Genomic DNA, 19,924 nt, shown 5'->3' with positions numbered 1-19,924 from the left:
ACCCTGTATATATATTTATGACCGCTACCACCAGCGGCTGTGACTGGAACGTGACTATTACGTGAACAGCAGTCTGAAGTGGGATTGGGAAGTAGGACTGATAGCAGGGTACAGGTGGGGGTGGTGTGTGTAAGGGGGGGGGGGGGGAGAAGATAGTTGTCTGGTGGAACATGCAGGTACTAGAGACATTCAGGCGCAGAATTGGGAGTTGAGCTGTGTGGGGGGGGGGGGGGGGGGGGAACTGGAAGCAGAAAAGGAGAGGAGCAGGGAAGGGGAAAGGGAAGGGGGAAGGATGTGTGCGTACACTGGCAGAAGGTGGCATACATGCTACATGCTCCCAGCCCTCCAACCACCCACAAGACCTGGCTGCAAAAAAGTGCCCCTCTGTCACCCAGTATCTCCCCAGACTGGAACAAATGAACCACATCCTATGTCAGGGCTTTGATTATCTATCATCATGCCCTCAAATGAGCGACATCCAAGATCCTTTCAACCTCTCCTAAAGTGGTGTTCCATCATCCATCTAATGTCCATAACATCGTAATCCATCCCTAGGCCTATCCCAATCCCAATCCCTTACCACAGCGATCATATCCCTGTGGATAGTGCATGCGCAAGACCTGCGCAAGACCTGCCCCATCCATCCACCCAGCACTTCCTATTCTAGTCCAGTCACAGGCTTATCCTACCCCATCATAGGTCAGGCCACATGTAAAACCAGCCATCTCTTACACCAGTTCTTCTGCAATCATTGCACAGCTATTTATATTGGTGTGATTACCAATCAGCTGTCCACCAGGATGAGTGGCCTCTGCTAGACATTGGCCAGCAAAGTAGACAATCCTGTGGCACAACATGCAACTGACCTTAACAAGCTTGATTCCAATGGCTGCTTCACAGCTCTGGCCATCTGGATCCTCCCTTCCACTGCTTGCTTTTCTGAACTGCTGAGTTAACCTTACAACACAATCTCCACACCCAAAATTATCTGACCCTCAATCTACAATAACCTATTGTCCCTATAGCTTCCACCCATCAGCTTTCAGCCCCTCACTCTATCACCTCCTCCATTTTCACAATCCCTCCTCCCTATTTGTGTGCTGCTGTCTGCAAATGTACCTGCCCATCCTATCCCCTTCCCTTCTCCTTTCCTTTTCTGCTCCCTGTTTTTCCCCCACCACCCGAAGCTGCACCTGTCAGTCTCTGGTCCCTGCATATTTCGCAAGGCAGCTGTCTTCTCCCACGCTACCCGTTCCTGCTATCCCTCCCTCTTCTCCACCTGACTCCAGATTGCTATTCACATGACAGTTGCAGTCCGGTGGTGTGTGTGTGTGTGTGTGTGTGTGTGTGTGTGTGTGTGTGTGTGTGTGTATGCATGGGCATTTGCTAAGCTGGAGAAGGCTTTGGCCAAAAGTTATAATCTGTAACAGTCTTTTTGTTGTTTTGTTGTGCCTGTCTGCAACTCAACAGGTCATCTTCACAGTGAGAAGCAATCCATCCTTTTCCCAATGTTGCAAAAATATTCAATCACATTTTGATACAATTTAAAATTAGTGCAGAGATAAGCAACTTGCTTTACATGCACAGAAACATGCAGTTCACAAAATGGAAAAAAAAAAAAATGCATAACACTATGGCTACAATATCAATGGGTCTCAATTAGAACCATTCAACAGATACAAATAACTGGCTATAAACAATGTGTACAGATATGAAAAGAAATTATCACATATACACATTTGTAGGTAAGCAGGTGGCTGACTTTGGTTCAGTGGCAGGAAACTAGGAAGAAAACCCAGTAAGCCTAGATATGAGACTGCTTAAAAATCACTTGAGTAGCCCCTTTTAGAATACTGCTCAAGTGTGTGGGAAACACAACAAGTAGGACTAAAAGGGATATTGAACATATGCAAAGTAAGGGTAGTAAAAATGGTTACATGTTTGTTTTACTAAAGGGGGAGTGTCACAAAAGTGTTGAAACAGCTGAGTTGGCACTCTCTAGCAGACAGATGAAAATCATCCCATGAATTTCTACATACAACATTTCAAGTATTGTATTAAGTGAATAATGTAGACATATTCTTCAGCCTCCAACTTAACACTCACATACAAATCTTGAAGAGAATTAGAAAAATTACAGCATACACAGAGGTATTTATGCATTGGTTTGTCCCTCACTTCATACATGATAGGAATGGGAAGGAACCCTGACATGTGGTATCATGTTGAGAACACTCTGCTATGTATTTCACAGTGGTTTGTTGAGTATGTATGTAGATGTGGAATTACCATAAGCCTTGTAAAATCCTACAATTTATTATAAAATATGCAAAACACATGCACTTAAAAAAAGGAAGAAAGAAACAACAAAACAGTTATACAATTGATATCACACTGAAATCATTGCTCATTTTTCTGACAGACACAGCACACTCTGCATCTGCTAATTAACAACTAATTTTAAGTGGTAAAATTGCATCTTCATCCATCTGTCTAAGCATTTTAAAGTTTCTATTGAGTGTAAATATTATTTAATGAAACATTCTTTACACAATTACATAATTCATTGAAATTAATGGAACACCAAATAACACATTCAATTGCAGGAAACACTTACAGGGACCAGAAAAAAATAGGAAATAAAATAATGCTGAGAATGGGTTTTGGAAACGGTTGCCTGTGTTGCCTTGTACAAAAATATTAATGAGAAGGTCACTTCCTGTCATCTTAAATTTGTCTGTTTATCTGTTTTCAGAAGTACATCTCTGACTGCTGCAATGACTGTTGGGTGGCAAAATGCATTTAGACACTCTTCTAACAGTGTTCTTTGACAATTCTTCCCAGAGTCTGATTTATCAAAAGGTACGTTTTTACATTTATCTAGCAACAACTGCTGAAAATCTGCTACTGGGCAAGTAGGTACAATATTCAAAGCCGTTTTACTTATGGTGGAGTATATTTTACGTTTGTCTTCTTTTTCTTCTTTGCTTGCTGTAGTGCTCACTAACTTCTCAGCAGTAGTGTGTGTGTCAGATGTGGTCACACCTTCAGAGGTTTTATTCTGTGTGTGCCTCTCCAAGCTTATCTGCACTAGCTGAAGAGTATCTTCAAGTGGAGAGACTGGCAAGTCAACCTATAAAAAGAGAAACAACAGAGCAATCAGCTTCACAGTTCATTTACAGACTGTCACACAGAAATTAAATGTAAAAGTCAACATCTGATAGATTCAAGCTGAAACTGGATCAATGAAACTGAGATAGATTTGTGAGTAATTACAAACTTGCCACTAGTACCTGCAGTTCAAATTATTCACATTATGTTTTCTCAAGAAATTGAAGAACATAGCAACTACTGGGTACTGGAGGGCCTTTTTTTTTTATTTAAAAAAAAAGTGACAATATTTCACTTGAGGAATACAATTTAGTTACTTAGGGCACATCGCACAATCTAAAAATATATATAAAATGAATCTGAACACTCACTATTGAAGTATTACAAGAGGAAAAGCACTGTAATATTTTCCAGTATGCACCTCCACAGCATATGAATCGAGAATAGAGAATCCATCAACCATTGAAAAAATGAATAGCAGTGCCTATGGACACAGTGTAAGCAGTTCACGCAGGGAAGTATTGTTATTTGTTGTTAGACATGGTGCATTAGGGGTATTTCTTTATGACCTATATTGTGAGGTTGGGTGAGCAATTACTGGCAGATTGGAATGTTCTGATATATCCAATGAAGGACACTACTGGCCATTAAAATTGCTACACCATGAAGATGACATGCTACAGATGTGAAATTTAACTGACAGGAAGACTATGCAGTGATATGCAAATGATTAGCTTTTCAGAGCATTCACACAAGGTTGGCACTGGTGGTGACACCTACAATGTGTTGACATGAGGGAAGTTTCCAACCGATTTCTCATACACGAACAGCAGTTGACCAGTGTTGCCTGGTGAAACATTGTTGTGGTGTCTCGTGTGAGTAGGAGAAATGCGTAACATCACATTTCCAACTTTGATAAAGGTCGGATTGTAGCCTATCGCGATTGCAGTTTATCGTATTGTGACATTGCTGCTCACGTTGGTAGACATCCAAAGACTGTTAGCAGAATATGGAATCAGTGGGTTCAGGAGAGTAATACGGAACGCCGTGCTGGATCCCAATGGCCTCATATCGCTAGCAGTCGAGATGATAGGCATCTTATCTGCACGGATCGAGCAGCCACGTCTCGATCCCTGAGTCACCAGATGGGGATGTTTGCAGGACAACAACTATCTGCACGAACAATTCGACAGCGTTTGCAGCAGCATAGACTATCAACTTGGAGACCATGGTTGCAGTTACCATTGACGCTGCATCACAAACAGGAGTGCCTGCGGTGCTGTACTCAACAATGAACCTGGGTGCACGGATAACAAAACGTCATTTTTTCGGATGAATCCAAGTTCTGTTTACAGAATCATGATGGTTGCATCTGTGTTTGGTGACATCACGGTGAACGCACATTGGAAGTGTCTATTCATCATCGCCATACTGGCGTACCACCCGACGTGATGGTATGGGGTGCCATTGGTTACACATCTCAGTTACCTCTTGTTCACACTGACAGCACTTTGAACAGTGGACGTTACATTTCAGATGTGTTTTAACCGTGGCTCTACCCTTCATTCGATCCCGGCAAAACCCTACATTTCAGCAGGATAATGCGCGATCGCATGTTGCAGGTCCTGTAAGGGCCTTTCTGGATACAGAAAATGTTCGACTGCTGCCCTGGTGAGCACAGGCTCCAGATCTCTCACCAATTGAAAATGTCTGGTCAATGGTGGCCGAGCAACTGGCTTGTCACAATATGCCAGTCACTACTCTTGATGAACTGTGGTATTGAGTTGGAGCTGTATGGGCAGCTGTACCTGTACACACCATTCAAGCTCTGTTCGACTCAATGCTCAGGTGTATCAAGGCCGTTATGACGGCCAGAGGAGGTTGTTCTGGGCACTGATTTCTCAGGATCTATGGACCCAAATTGTGTGAAAATGTAATCACATGTCAGTTCTAGTATAATATATTTGTCCAATGGATACCCGTTTTTCATCTGCATTTCTTCTTGGTGTAGCAATTTTAATGGCCAGTAGTGTAATAAGAACAGCAGTGAATTTTTAAAAGAGCTACACAGGCCTCCTATTACTAGTAGTCCTGACCATCACATTTTTGAAGGTTATGCAGGAACTATCAGTCACCACATGGACAGGCAGGAATGTGTGACAGAGAGATTCTTAAACATCAACAATGCAATGCTTGGTACATGCAATGCAAAGGCACTTCATACAGAATTGCAAAGATGGAAACCAACACCAAGAGCACAAACTTTGAGGATGAAACCAGACAGATTCGAAGGGCTACTACTATGAGAAAGAATAATCACTGTAAATGCCACTGATTACATTTCTGAAGGCCTCTTCAGTACTGTTAATTACCATGGAAAAAATGAAAAAATCTTTCTCTGTGATGAAGGTGGCCTCGGATTCCTTTGTTGCAGTTTGATATGATCAATGTGGAAATCTGGCAGCAGTGAAAGTGTATGGTTAAGAAGCTGAATGGAAACAAAGTGCACACATGTGAAGACATGATGGAATTTATAATAGGTCAAGATGAAGACACAGCCAAAATAATAATGATGAGAGATGAAGAGAGACATAACAAAGATATGCCAGGGTTAAATTCCCTGCTACTTTCTATGCCCGTCATTTAATCACATCACCACATGCAGATACACATAACAAAATGATAGCTTTGGCTAGGCCACAAAGATTTTTTGTACAATGGAAGTTCTGATGGTCAGCCTCAAAGATGAATTACTGTCACAAAGGTAATTGGAAAACTGAGCAGCAACAGAGCTCTTCTGTTGTGATGTGACATACATTTATTAATTAAAGTGGGACAGTACTTCTGGAAATTTCTGTGTAAAAGAAGATTTGGCAATAGTCTTCAGCATTTCTGTTTTTGCTTTTCAACCCTCACTTTCAGTTTCTGTTTGATCTATGAATGGTTAGATACTAACTTTAGTGTCACTAAAATGCATAGACGTGACCAGAATTTTGTTGGGGTATTTTGATAAGGTTCCGCTATGGTAATTTTTGGTGAATTAAAGCATTGCCAGTGTATTTCAATTAACATTTTTTCTATCTATGGATCTATGCTTTGCTGCACACCTGTAGTACAGTAGTTGCTGTTTCTTTACAGAGACTGCATGCCACAGAGGGCACCTCCCATCACATCATGTTCAACAATGTACACATCTGTTTCTGTACCATCAACAGTTACAGTTCCTCTAGATGTTCCTTCCCAGAGCTACATGATGTGTTCCAGTTTGAGATGTGCACCACTGTTTGTATCTAGCTTACTGGACTTTTCAACTCATTTTAGTTGCACTTTGTGCTTTGGTAATCATTATTGGTGCAACTGCCTCAGGGGTCACTGATACCAGCTTTAATGAGGATATCCTTAAAGAGATCCAACTTATAGCCATGATGTGTGGAATTCCAAACTATATGCTCTGTTAAGTTATCTGAGAAGCTATTTAGTGTTGTTTCACAAGATATCATGTCACACTCACCACTTAAAAAACTATAATTATCCGAATTGATTTTAGAGTGTTCAAAGTGTCCTCCAACGATGAAAGAGTGAAATGTGAACATAAATAATAGTGAAATGAAGTTTTCTCTGAAGTTTCAAGTCACATCTGGGGTTGAGTCCGGTGTCAATACAATGATCCAATGATATGTTTATGCCCACCCTTGATACTGAGTCTTGCAGAAACACTCTCACATGTACTGTCTATTACTACCATGGTGGATTTGAGTCTTGTGTCCACTGTGGCATATACACAACCTCCATTTTCATGAGCCTATCCTTTTTATTGGCCAAAAATGTCAGTGATGTCTATTTCCAAGTTAAGCATTCTTTCTGTACCTAGTAATAAAGTGAGCTCCATTGCCTTTTACGACTGTTTCAATCTCCAACACTTTGTTTTGAATGCTTTGTCATTTGGTCACAAGGATTTTAATAGTGTTGCCTGGAGTGAGAGGGATGGGGACATTTCTCTGGATCCTGCACCAACAGTTTCAGTTTAAGTGGAAGACAGCACTCTGAAGTTCTTGGTTAGATGGATGGATGTAATACCCTGGGTTATCTCTGGTAAATGTCTCCCCTTGCACAGAGCCTCCAGATTTATCACACACACAAACAAATACGCAAATGAGTGCATGCGCACACACACATGCACAATAGTTAGCTCTCTCTGTCTGAGACAACATCTTTTGATTGCACAGTCTCAATAGCTTAAGACACTGTGGCAGATACCATTAGGAGACTCAGTTTCTGCTTTTGACACTCTACAGAAAAACTGATAGAAAAATAAGCAACACTGACAGTGTTCCTTACATAATATTAGCTATATTTCCACAAATGTTACTCACATTTGATAATATGGTAAGCAACCATCACTAAATGTGCACTAACACAAAATGTATTGTGATGTATTAAACCTATACAGCAGCTGGTAGATTTATGCTAACAGTCGTTTAAATTTTTCATTGTTGATGCTTACACTTTGGCTGTTGTTTGTATGAATATTTCAGTTAAGAAAGCCTCCTTCAGTCATTTTAATATATTACTTATTGCATTATGCATTTCAAAGCCTGTGGCTTCATCATCAGCTACATTTTGGTTGTAGCTAAATGTTCATTCTGTCAAAGAATGAGTCAATTAGATGAAGCATAATGTTGAAGAAAATCTGCTACCAGTCACTTCTGAAGATGATGATGGTTTGGTTTGTGGGACACTCAACTGTGCAGTCATCAGCGCCCATACAAAGTCTCAACTTTTTCACAGTCCAATACAGCCACTGTCATGAATGATGATGATGAAATTATGAGGACAACACAAACTCCCACACCCCAGGCAAAGAAAATGCCCAACCCAGCCAGGAATTGAACCCGGGACCCCATGATCCAAAGGCAACAATGCTAGCCACTAGACCACCCAATCACTTCTGAAGATAGCTTATTTAAAACATTTCAGACTTATGCCCATACTCCAGTGAATACATTAAGTTATGTCTTTCATTCATGTGTTAGTGATCACTGTGCACAAGAAAAACAGTGACAGATGTAAAATGATGATGGAAGCAATGTGTAGAGGATGATGGTTGATTTGGAGGTGAAATATAATTTTCTGCTTTGATCAGAGCACCACTACCCATCAACACCTATCCTACCACCAGTGGCCTCCATATCAATCCTTCATAGCATCCAGACCCTCAATTGCTGACCTTTTTCTGCAGTAATACCCTTCAAAACTCCTTCCCAACATATAACAATATCCAAATCTAAACAGACCCAAAACACTTCTGAACTTAGCCACCAAAAACTTCAGTCCTGCAGAAATTTTAGTCCTATCCAAAGGCCTCACCTTCAGCTCCACACCCAAGTTCAACCATGCTGGACTCATCAAAGACCTACTCTCTGTCTACTGATCCCCACAGTGGAAACACCTTTTTAGCTACCAATCCCTCCTACCAAAACCAATCCAATCCCTCCTACCAAAGCCAATCCAATCCCAACACCGAATCTTGCTATTCCAGTACATACATACAACCAACTGTGACTCTCCTCCTCTACTACCTAACCACTGTCTATTTACCTTCTAGGAATTCCTTACCTGCAACTAGGCCTCATAATCATAATCATAATCACCTCTTGCCATATCTGCTAATTTTCTTTTATCTCATCTATTGTTGCAAATCTGTGTCCTTTTGAAGGGTTTTTCAACTTTGGGAATAAAAAAAAGTCCATATGGGCCAGGTCTGGAGAGTATGGAGGATTAGGCAGCACAGTGATTTCGTTAGTCATGCACCAACAGGGAAGAACGTGCAGGTGTGTTATTGTGATGAAAGAGTCATGAATTGTCTCACCACATTTCAGGCTATTTCCTTCTCATATTTTCTCGCAGGCATCGCAACACATCCTGGTGGTACTACTGATTACCAGTTTGTTCCTGTCGCACAGATTTGTGATGAACTTATCCTTCAAAGTCAGAGTAAACTATGAGCATGGCTTTGACATTTGCCTGACCTGACTAGCTTTTTTTGGTCTTGGAGAACCTTCCCTGACCCACAGTGATGACTGAACCATTGTCTCAACATAATAACTGTAGGCCTACATCTCATCACCAGTTATGATTCTCTTAAGGAACATCTTGTTCTTATTTGAGTGATCTAAAAGTTCTTTACAAATTGTGAGGCAAAGGTCTGTCCAGTCTTGACTCATGAGCTGTGGGATGAACTTGGCAGCAACTCAATGCATTCCAAGATGTGTCAGGATTACACAACATGATCCAATTGAAATGTCACATTCTTCTGCAATCTCTTGAACCTTCAGTGTTCCATTGGCATGCACAGATCTGTTGACATTCTTGACATGAGCATCGTTGGTACACATTGATGGGCGTCCTGGATGAGGGTCATCTTTAACTTCCGTCTGGCCATTTTTAAACTGTGTGTAACATTTGTGACACCGAGTATGGCTTTAGCATTCATCACCATCTGTCTCTGTAAATGTTCTCTTGAGTTTCACACAAAATTCAACTCAATACAGCACTGAACAATAACTAACAGACATACAATAACAAAACTTTCAGCTGTTACACTTTAAACACAGGTGAGTGCAGGGACACCAATGGCAGTTTTGCTCCAACACACCAAAAGCATGAAATTATGAATCTTCTAGAATTATATGAACAGACCTCGCATATGTGAGTGTTATCCAGAAAGCAGATTATATTTCAGAATTAAAAAAGTCAAGTGTAGGAATAAATGATGTTTTATTAATTTGAAAGTGCCACTTAGATATTACATTTCATTAAAGTTTCCACACAAATTTTGCTACTTATCATGGCAGTGAACAGGCTTTGAAATTCTGTTGTCATAAAATTCTGCTGCCTTAGACCTCAACCAGTAGTCACGTACTCCTGCAGTTCTGCATTGTTGTCAAAGTGCTGCATTGCAAACCATGTCTTCATTCTTGGAAAGAGATGGTAGTCTACATCTACATCTACATTTATACTCCGCAAGCCACCCAACGGTGTGTGGCGGAGGGCACTTTACGTGCCACTGTCATTACCTCCATTTTCTGTTCCAGTCGCGTATGGTTCGCGGGAAGAACGACTGTCTGAAAGCCTCCGTGCGCGCTTGAATCTCTCTAATTTTACATTCGTGATCTCCATGGGAGGTATAAGTAGGGGGAAGCAGTATATTCGATACCTCATCCAGAAACGCACCCTCTCAAAACCCGGCGAGCAAGCTACACCGCGACGCAGAGTGCCTCTCTTGCAGAGTCTGCCACTTGAGTTTGCTAAACATCTCCGTAACGCTATCACGGTTACCAAATAACCCTCTGACGAAACGCACTGCTCTTCTTTGTATCTTCTCTATCTCCTCTGTCAACCCAATCCACACTGATGAGCAATAATCAAGTATAGGTCGAACGAGTGTTTTGTAAGCCACATCCTTTGTTGATGGACTACATTTTCTAAGGACTCTCCCAGTGAATCTCAACCTGGTACCTGCCTTACCAACAATTAATTTTATATGATCATTCCATTTCAAATCGTTCAACATGCATACTCCCAGATATTTAACAAAAGTAACTGCTAACAGTGTTTGTTCCGCTATCATATAATCATACAAAAAAGGATCCTTCTTTCTAAGTATTTGCAATAGATTACATTTGTCTATGTTAAGGGTCAGTTGCCACTCCCTACACTAAGTGCCTATCTGCTGCAGATCTTCCTGCATTTTGCTACAATTTTCTAATGCTGCAACTTCTCTGTATACTACAGCACCATCCGCAAAAAGCCGCATGGAACTTCCGACACTATCTACTAGGTCATTTACATATATTGTGAAAAGCAATGGTCCCATAACACTCCCCTGTGGCACGCCAGAAGTTACTTTAACGTCTGTAGACGTCTCTCCATTGATAACAACATCCTGTGTTCTGTTTGCAATCCAGCCACACAGCTGGTCTGATATTCCATAGGCTCTTACTTTGTTTATCAGGCGACAGTGCGGAACTGTATTGAACGCCTTCCGGAAGTCTAGGAAAATAGCATCTACCTGGGAGCCTGTATCTAATAATTTCTGGGTCTCATGAACAAATAAAGCGAGTTGGGTCTTACACGATCGCTGTTTCCGGAATCCATGTTGATTCCTACAGAGTAGATTCTGGGTTTCCAAAAACAACATGATACTCGAGCAAAAAACATGTTCTAAAATTCTACAACAGATTGATGTCAGAGATATAGGTCTATAGTTTTGCTCATCTGCTCGAGGACCCATTTTGAAGACTGGGACTACCTGTGCTCTTTTCCAATCATTTGGAACCTTCCGTTCCTCTAGAGACTTGCGGTACACGGCTGTTAGAAGGGGGGCAAGTTCTTTTGCGTACTTTGTGTAGAATCGAACTGGTATTCCGTCAGGTCCAGTGGGCTTTCCTCTGTTGAGTGATTTCATTTGCTTTTCTATTCCTTGGACACTTATTTCGATATCAGCCATTTTTTCGTTTGTGCGAGGATTTAGAGAAGGAACTGCAGTGCGGTCTTCCTCTGTGAAACAGCTTTGGAAAAAGGTGTTTAGTATTTCAGCTTTACGCATGTCATCCTCTGTTTCAAAGCCATCATCATCCCAGAGTGTCGATATGCTGTTTCGAGCCACTTACTGATTTAACTTCAGACCAGAACTTCCTAGGATTTTCTGTCAAGTCGGTACATAGAATTTTACTTTCGAATTCACTGAACGCTTCACGCATAGCGCTCCTTATGCTAACTTTGACATCGTTTAGCTTCTGTTTGTCTGAGAGGTTTTGGCTGCGTTTAAACTTGGAGTGAAGCTCTCTTTGCTTCGGCAGTAGTTACCTAACTTTGTTGTTGAACCACGGTGGGTTTTTCCTATCCCTCACAGTTTTACTCGGCACGTACCTGTCTAAAACGCATTTTACAATTGCCTTAAACTTTTTCCATAAACACTCAACACTGTCAGTGTCGGAACAGAAATTTTCATTTTGATCTGTTAGGTAGTCTGAAATCTGCCTTCTATTACTCTTGCTAAACAGGTAAACCTTCCTCCCTTTTTTTATATTTCTATTAACTTCCATATTCAGGGATGCTGCAATGGCCTTATGATCACTGATTCCCTGTTCTGCACTTACAGAGTCGAAAAGTTCGGGTCTGTTTGTTATCAGTAGGTCCAAGATGTTATCTCCACGAGTTGGTTCTCTGTTTAATTGCTCGAGGTAATTTTCGGATAGTACACTCAGTATAATGTCACTCGATGCTCTGTCCCTACCACCCATCCTAAACATCTGAGTATCCCAGTCTATATCTGGTAAATTGAAATCTCCACCTAAGACTATAATACGCTGAGAAAATTTATGTGAAATGTATTCCAAATTTTCTCGCAGCTGTTCTGCCACTAATGCTGCTGAGTCGAGAGGTCGGTAAAATGAGCCAATTATTAACCTAGCTCGGTTGTTGAGTGTAACCTCCACCCATAATATTTCTCAGGAACTATCCACTTCTACTTAACTACAGGATAATCTACTACTAACAGCGACAAACATGGCACCACCACTTGCATGCAAACTATCCTTTCTAAACACCGTCTGTGTCTTTGTAAAAATTTCGGCTCAATTTACCTCTGGCTTCAGCCAGCTTTCTGTACCTATAATGATTTCAGCTTTGGTGCTTTCTATCAGCGCTTGAAGTTCCGGTACTTTACCAATGCAATTTCGACGGTTTACAATTACAATACCGATTGCTGCTTGGTCCCTGCATGTCCTGACTTTGCCCCGCACCCTTTGAGGCTGTTGCCCTTTCTGTACTTGCCCAAAGCCATCTAACCTAAAAAACCGCCCAGTCCACGCCACACAGCCCCTGCTACCCGTGTAGCCACTTGCTGCGTGTAGTGGACTCCTGACCTATCCAGCGGAACCCGAAACCCCACCACCCTATGGCGCAAGTCGAGGAATCTGCAGCCCACACAGTTGCAGAACTGTCTCAGCCTCTGATTCAGACCCTCCACTCGGCTCCGTACCAAAGGTCTGCAGTCAGTCCTGTCAACGATGCTGCAGATGGTGAGCTCTGCTTTCATCCCGATAGCGAGACTGGCAGTCTTCACCAAATCAGATAGCCGCTGGAAGCCAGAGAGGATTTCCTCCGATCCATAGTGACACACATCATTGGTGCCGACATGAGCGACCACCTGCAGATGGGTGCACCCTGTACCCTTCATGGCAACCGGAAGGACCCTTTCCACATCTGGAATGACTCCCCCCGGTATGCACATTGGTTTTCTTCCCCTCTCTTGCTACCATATCCCTAAGGGGCCCCATTACGCGCCTGACATTGGAGCTCCCAACTACCAGTAAGCCTACCCTCTCCGACTGCCCGGATCTTGCAGACTGAGGGGCAACCTCTGGAACAGGACAAGCAGACATCTCCGGCCGAACATCAGTATCAGCCGGTGACAGAGCCTGAAACCGGTTCATCAGACAAACTGGAGAGGCCTTCTGTTCAGCCCTCCGGAATGTCTTTCACCCCCTGCCACACCTCGAGACGACCTCCCACTCTACAACAGGTGAGCGATCAGCCTCAATGTGGGCAGTATCCCGGGTAGCCACAGTCGTAGTCCAATCGGGGGATGCGTGGGACGAGCTGGCCATCCCCGACAAAGCCCAATCCTGATCCCCACAGTGATGCCCATTGGCAACAGCCTTTCGCTGTGTGACCGAAGCCAACACTGCCTGAAGCTGGGAACCAAGGGATGCCACCTCAGCCTGCATCCGAACACAGCAGTTGTAGTCCCTATCCATGCTAAAAACTGTTGTGCAAAGAACGTCTGAATTAATCTACAGAGAGCACAAACAATTTGACACAAAATTTAAACTGTTATTAAAATACAAGAGCGTCCAGTAAATGCAGTAATACTGCTACTTGCACTGCTGACACACTGCTTGGCGGCGGAAGGAGACTACGCGATTTTACACTATTCAGGTACTAAAAATGCGATGCTACAACTCTCAAGTACTATAATATGCCTGAAATTTATGAATTAAACAATGCAAGTACCAAAAACATGCAAAGAAATTAAGAATTAAACTATGTAACAAATGAGTGAGCTAGGAGTATACGACTTGCTGCTGCAGCTGCTTATCAACGGCGGCAGGGAGCACAATGACTGACCAACTGACAGACGACTACGCGAATTTACACTATTCAGGTACTAAAACGCGACACTACAAATCTCAAGTACTATAATACGCCCGAAATTTATGAATTAAACAATGCAAGTACCAAAAACACGCAAAGAAATTAAGAATTAAACTATGTAACAAATGAGTGAACTAGGAGTATACGACTTGCTGCTGCAGCTACTTATCCAACGGCGGCAGGGAGCACACTGGGTGAAAGTCAGATGTTAACTGTCAGTTTTTTTTTAAATCTTTTCATTGACTTTTGAGACCAGTCTTACACCTTGCTCTTTATAATGAACAGTATTTTGACCACTTTTAAACCTAATGCACCAAAGCACATTCTACCTTCAGTGACTATATTGTTTCCACACAGTTGCTGAAAAATTTCAATGACTCTTGCCAACAAAATCCTTATTACTGATCATACTTCATGACTTGTAGGATTTTCAATTCCAGCAAACATTTAGAACTTCTATAGTGAAATAATGAGAAATGAAATGAACCTCATGCTGGCATAGCTGGATGCTGATTGAATGGGAAATAATCACACAACACTATGGCAATGCTAGTCCCACCTATTGTCACTGCAGGTGAAAATGTATTTTGCTTTCTGGATAGCCCTTGTAAAACAAACCTGTGGCATGGCCACGAGCATCTGCATATAATAATCTGTTTACAGACTATACAGAGGAAACCGAATCAAGCTATCTATGTTAAAGCCCTTGTCTGGTTCATGGTCAATGATGATACCTTCATGATCAGGACCCAGGGCCAAGACATTGTAATCTCATTCCTCTGCAGCCTCATCACCTTCTCCCCATTCACTTCTGCTTGTCCTCCTGAGCACAGTGTGCCACCTTTCTGCACATTGACTTCCATCTCTCTGAGGGCTCCATCTATATAAAGCCCACTAACCAGCAACACCACCAACATTTTCACTCTGAGGTGATGATAATTTCATTGCCCAGTATGCTGGTAGGACTTTAAAGACAAGCACTAACCCCGAAACAGGTTTCCCTTGCTATATCCTCACACACTTCTAATTCTCCCACCAGTCCTAAGAACTGCTTATCACCCAATATCATCCTGGAGCAACTGAACTATCTCCTTTGCCAAGTCTAGACAACTATCATTGTGCCTAGAAATGAAGGACAACATATCCACAATCCTTCCCTCCCCTCCTAAAGTGGTATTCCACTGTCTGTGTTCACCCTCCCCCAATCTACACAACGTCCTGGCCCAAATGCTATTCCCACTGCCAATCACTTGTCACAATGAACATATCTCAGTGGAAGATCCAAGTGCAAGACCTGCCTGATTCAGCCAACCAATACATTCTAAACCAACCAACTGTGCATCAAAATGGGAATTATCCTTGCAACACTTCCTTTGTTCCTGTAACCTTCCTGGCCTGTATATCGAATGGCCCCTTGCACTCGCATCCTCTTCCCCTTCCTCAGCTCTGTCACCCTTGCCCAGGCTGCTCCTCCACATCACTTTCATCGTGCACTGCACAAACTCATCGTCCATGGTGCATGTGTGCCACATCACTATCCAATGCAGCTGCCACCTATCCATCGCCCATTCCTGTCTTGTACAACTGCTGCCTCTCCCTGAGCCACTAGTTACTCTTCCCCAACCCTCCCTCCCGCTTCCTGCCTTTTATCTCCACTCACCCCTTACACCTGACACAACACGTCACCCTAGTCTGCTTGCTGAACTGTGTTACTGGCATTGTGAGTTGCACGACACAGCTGTAACAAGTGTGTGTGTGTGTGTGTGTGTGTGTGTGTGTGTGTGTGTGTGTGTGTGTGTGTGTGTGTGTGTGTGCACGCACATGAAGCTCCAAAAAAGATTCACCTAAAATCTCATAACATTTTCATTCTTCTTTTTGTTCCTGCTCATACTTCAACACTTCTGTTACTTGGTAAACAACAGAAATAGTTAAGATATACAAACACAAGTGCCAAAATATTGGAGCTTACTGACTTTCTTAAGCTGGTACTGTCACAGAAGTACTTAGCCTTCAATAATAAAAACTACCAACAGAAAGAAGGCTCTGCAATGGGTAACAATTTGTGTAGCCTCATATCGCATATTTCTATAAATTGCTTAGTTAACAAATTTTTAAAGGGTAAAAGCAAACTGAGAGAAAAAGGAATTTATTATAAAAAATATGTTGTTGATACTGACCTATGTTTAATGACATCGTAAATGTCATAGACCACCTACCAGCTGAATTCAGCTCTCACCATACAAACACAAACTTTACAGTACAATATTAAGTGAATCAGTCTATAAATTTCCTCGATTTGACAGACAGGAATGAAGAATACAAGCATGATTTTCCCATGTACAGGAAACCAACAACCACAGACCTTCTACCCTCATCAAATGAGGGCCTTACCTTTTCTGCAAATTCACTTATGCTGTTTATAGAACTTTTCTGTTTCTACAAAGCACATTGACTTTTACAAATAATAACATTTTTTGTAACAAAATTTTCAATTTTTCAGGCCACAATCTTGCCAATTACTCTAGAGAACACTACGGGAAGTGATACAGGACAGCAATTTGCCTTATCTTCTGTTGAGTCCTTTTTGCAGAAATCAATATGAGGTATACGGAATTATCACTTCATTTCATTCTTCTCAGTGCTCTCTAAAAGCTGGCCACACAAGTGGATTTTTGTGACAGGCCAGAACCGCAGGCCATTTCCGTGGACACTGTTGATGAATCTGGTCTGACATTTTCCATTACCATGCAGGCCCTACCCATTGGACCTATTCTCTGAGTCATGCCCAGAGGTTGGATCCATTTGTGTGTGCAGTAAATCAGTGAACTTTCTTGATTTTTCAGTAAACTCAGGACTATAGTGCATGCTTAACAGGCCAGAGGTGCAGGCAAAAGATTTCAGTACTCGTGACAACATCCCACAGAAAGTATATTGTACAGTGTGAAATATTTAGCAATTATTTTATGGCAGTTACATTTTCGGATTTTGAAACTTGTTTATATCATCAACAGGAAGTTAGTACAGATGGTAGCAGGAAGAAAAGTTGCTGTGATTTGTGTGCTATGTACTTGACAGTAAGATAGCACAAAATAATTAAAAGATGGATTGCCAAAAGGCAATCTTCCAGACATATGGATCTGACTCAGAAACATGGACACTTCTCTGAGAATCAGAAGACGTGATATGCTAGGAAAAGGCCATTCCCAACCCTTTTGTAAAGTACAGTAATTCTTAATACCTGCGAAACAATGGTTGTAGCACAGTTATGGGTAACACAACAATGAACTTAGTACAAGCAACTCTTTGTTGGCACTCCCCACTCAGAGACGTATCAATGTGATCCTGCGACTTTGGCAGAACTACTAAGGCTTCACCCCTTCCTGAAAAGCAACTTTTCTGCAATGTTTCAATGTTTACTACATACATTTAGGAAATTTTGTAAAACAATATTTCTTAAATCAGCTACAGAGATGAAACGATACAGATGATCATATCATAGGTGCAACCACAATGAAGGACTGTCTGTGAAGAGGACAGATTATGCTGTACCTCATGAAAAGGGGCAGTAACTTTTTCAGTAGCTGCTGGATGACTGAATGACCTGGCCTTGTAATATCAACCAACATGGCATGCTGGAACTGCGAAAGGCTGAAAGCAAGGGGAAACTATTGCTGAGACTTATTTTTCTTGGAGGTGTTCTGCTGTACTGAACAGTTAAATGAAAGTGGTGTCCTCTCAGGTAAAATACTCTAGAGGTAAAGTAGTCTCCCACTCATTTCTCTGGATGGGGACTACTCAGGTGGATGTTGTCATCAGGGAAAACAAAACTGGCAATCTATGGGTCACAGCATGGTATGTTAGATATCTCAATACGGTAGACAGCTTAGAGAATTTAAAAAGGTAAATGGATAGATGGAAGTTAGATGTAGAGGGAGTTGTGAACTGCAATAGCAGGAAGAATGTGATTTGTGGTCAGGTCAGTATCAGGTCGTCAACACAAAATCAGATGTACATAATGCAGGTTTAGGTCTCATGGTGAGTAACATAATAAGAATGCAGGTACACTACTATGAACAGCATAATGAATGTATTATTGTGGCAAAGACAGAGACAGAACCAACTGCCACCACAGAAGTACTAGTTTACATGCCTACTAGCTCCACAGATGACGATGAGAGTGATAGACTATATGATGGGGTGAAGGACATTGTTTAGATAGTTGTGATGAAAAGGAAGACATGGAAAATACTAGCATAACATGGACTTGAGGAAATTAATGGAAAAGGTTGCCGCCTGACAGAATTTTGCAAAGAGTATAATTGAAACGTTGCCTATACTTGATTTAAGGATCATGTAAGAAGACAGTATATGTGGACGAGACCTAAGGACACTGAAAGGTTTCAGAGTGATTATGTAACGGTATGATAGATATTTCATTTCAAGGAGCAGATGTGGACACTGACCATAATTTATTGGTTATGAACTGTAGGTTAAAAGAGAAAAATTACAAAAAGACAGAAAACTAAGGAGATGGGACCTGGATAACTGAAATAACCACAGGTTGTTTAGAGTTTCAGAAGCAGCATTAGACAATGTTTGGCTAAAATAGGGGAGAGGAATACAATAGAAAAAAAATGGATTGCTTTCAGGGGTGAAACAGTGACAGCAGCAGAGGGTCTCACAGGTAAAAAGATGAGACCTATTACAAATCTTTTATATGTCACATAACTAACATAAACTACACTACTGGCCATTAAAATTGCTACACCACCAAGATGACGTGTTACAGACACATAATTTAACTGACAGGAAGAAGATGCTGTGATATGCAATTAGCTTTTCAGAGCATTCACACAAGGTGGCGACACCTATAACGTGCTGACATGAGGAAAGTTTCCAACTGATTTCTCATACACAAACAGCAGTTGACTGGCATTGCCTGGTGAAACGTTGTTGTGATGCCTTGTGTAAGGAGGAGAAATGCGTGCCATCACGTTTCCGACTTTGATAAAGGTTGGAGTGTAGCCTATCGCGCTGGCGGTTTATCATATCGCGACATTGCTGCTCGCGTTGGTTGACATGCAATGACTGTTAGCAGAATATGGAATCGGTGGGCTCAGGAGGGTAACACCGAACGCCGTGCTGGATCCCAAATGGCCTCGTATCGCTAGCAGTCGAGATGACAGGCATCTTATCAGCTTGGCTGTAACGGATTGTGCAGCCTCGTCTAGATCCATGAGTCAACAGATGGGGATGTTTGCAAGACAACAACCATCAACCATCTGCACGAACAGTTCAATGACGTTTGCAGCAGCACGGACTATCAGCTCGGAGACCATGGCTGTGGTTACCCTTGACGCTGCATCACAGACAGGAGCGCCTGCGATGGTGTACTCAACGACGAACCTGGGTGCACGACTAACAAAACGTCATTTTTTTGGATGAATCCAGGTTCTGTTTACAGCAAAATGATGGTCACATCCATGTTTGGCAACACCGTGGTGAACGCACATTGGAAGCATGTATTCGTTGTCTCCATTCTGGCGTATCACCCGGCGTGATGGTATGGGGTGCCATTGGTTACACATCTTGG

General features: G+C 42.0%; 1 protein-coding gene across 3 annotated transcripts in view; it reads right to left on the bottom strand.

The window, feature by feature from the left end:
* Nucleotides 1–2,283: 2,283 nt before the first annotated feature.
* The window catches only part of LOC126278561 (HSPB1-associated protein 1), a 111,870-nt gene continuing 94,229 nt past the window's right edge, over nt 2,284–19,924 (bottom strand). For 2 of the 3 annotated variants that reach the window (XM_049978754.1, XM_049978752.1), the window contains exon 7: nt 2,285–3,133. In XM_049978754.1, coding sequence (XP_049834711.1) covers nt 2,723–3,133 — 411 coding nt within the window. In that variant the 3' untranslated portion in view covers nt 2,285–2,722. Of the gene's footprint in view, nt 3,134–19,924 lie in introns of all 3 variants that reach the window. The other variant, XM_049978753.1, reaches the window with a different exon arrangement.

Source organism: Schistocerca gregaria, chromosome 6, assembly GCF_023897955.1.
Source record: "Schistocerca gregaria isolate iqSchGreg1 chromosome 6, iqSchGreg1.2, whole genome shotgun sequence".
In the NCBI taxonomy this organism is placed as follows: Eukaryota; Metazoa; Arthropoda; class Insecta; order Orthoptera; family Acrididae; genus Schistocerca; species Schistocerca gregaria.
This window is presented reverse-complemented; position numbering and strand designations above follow the sequence as displayed.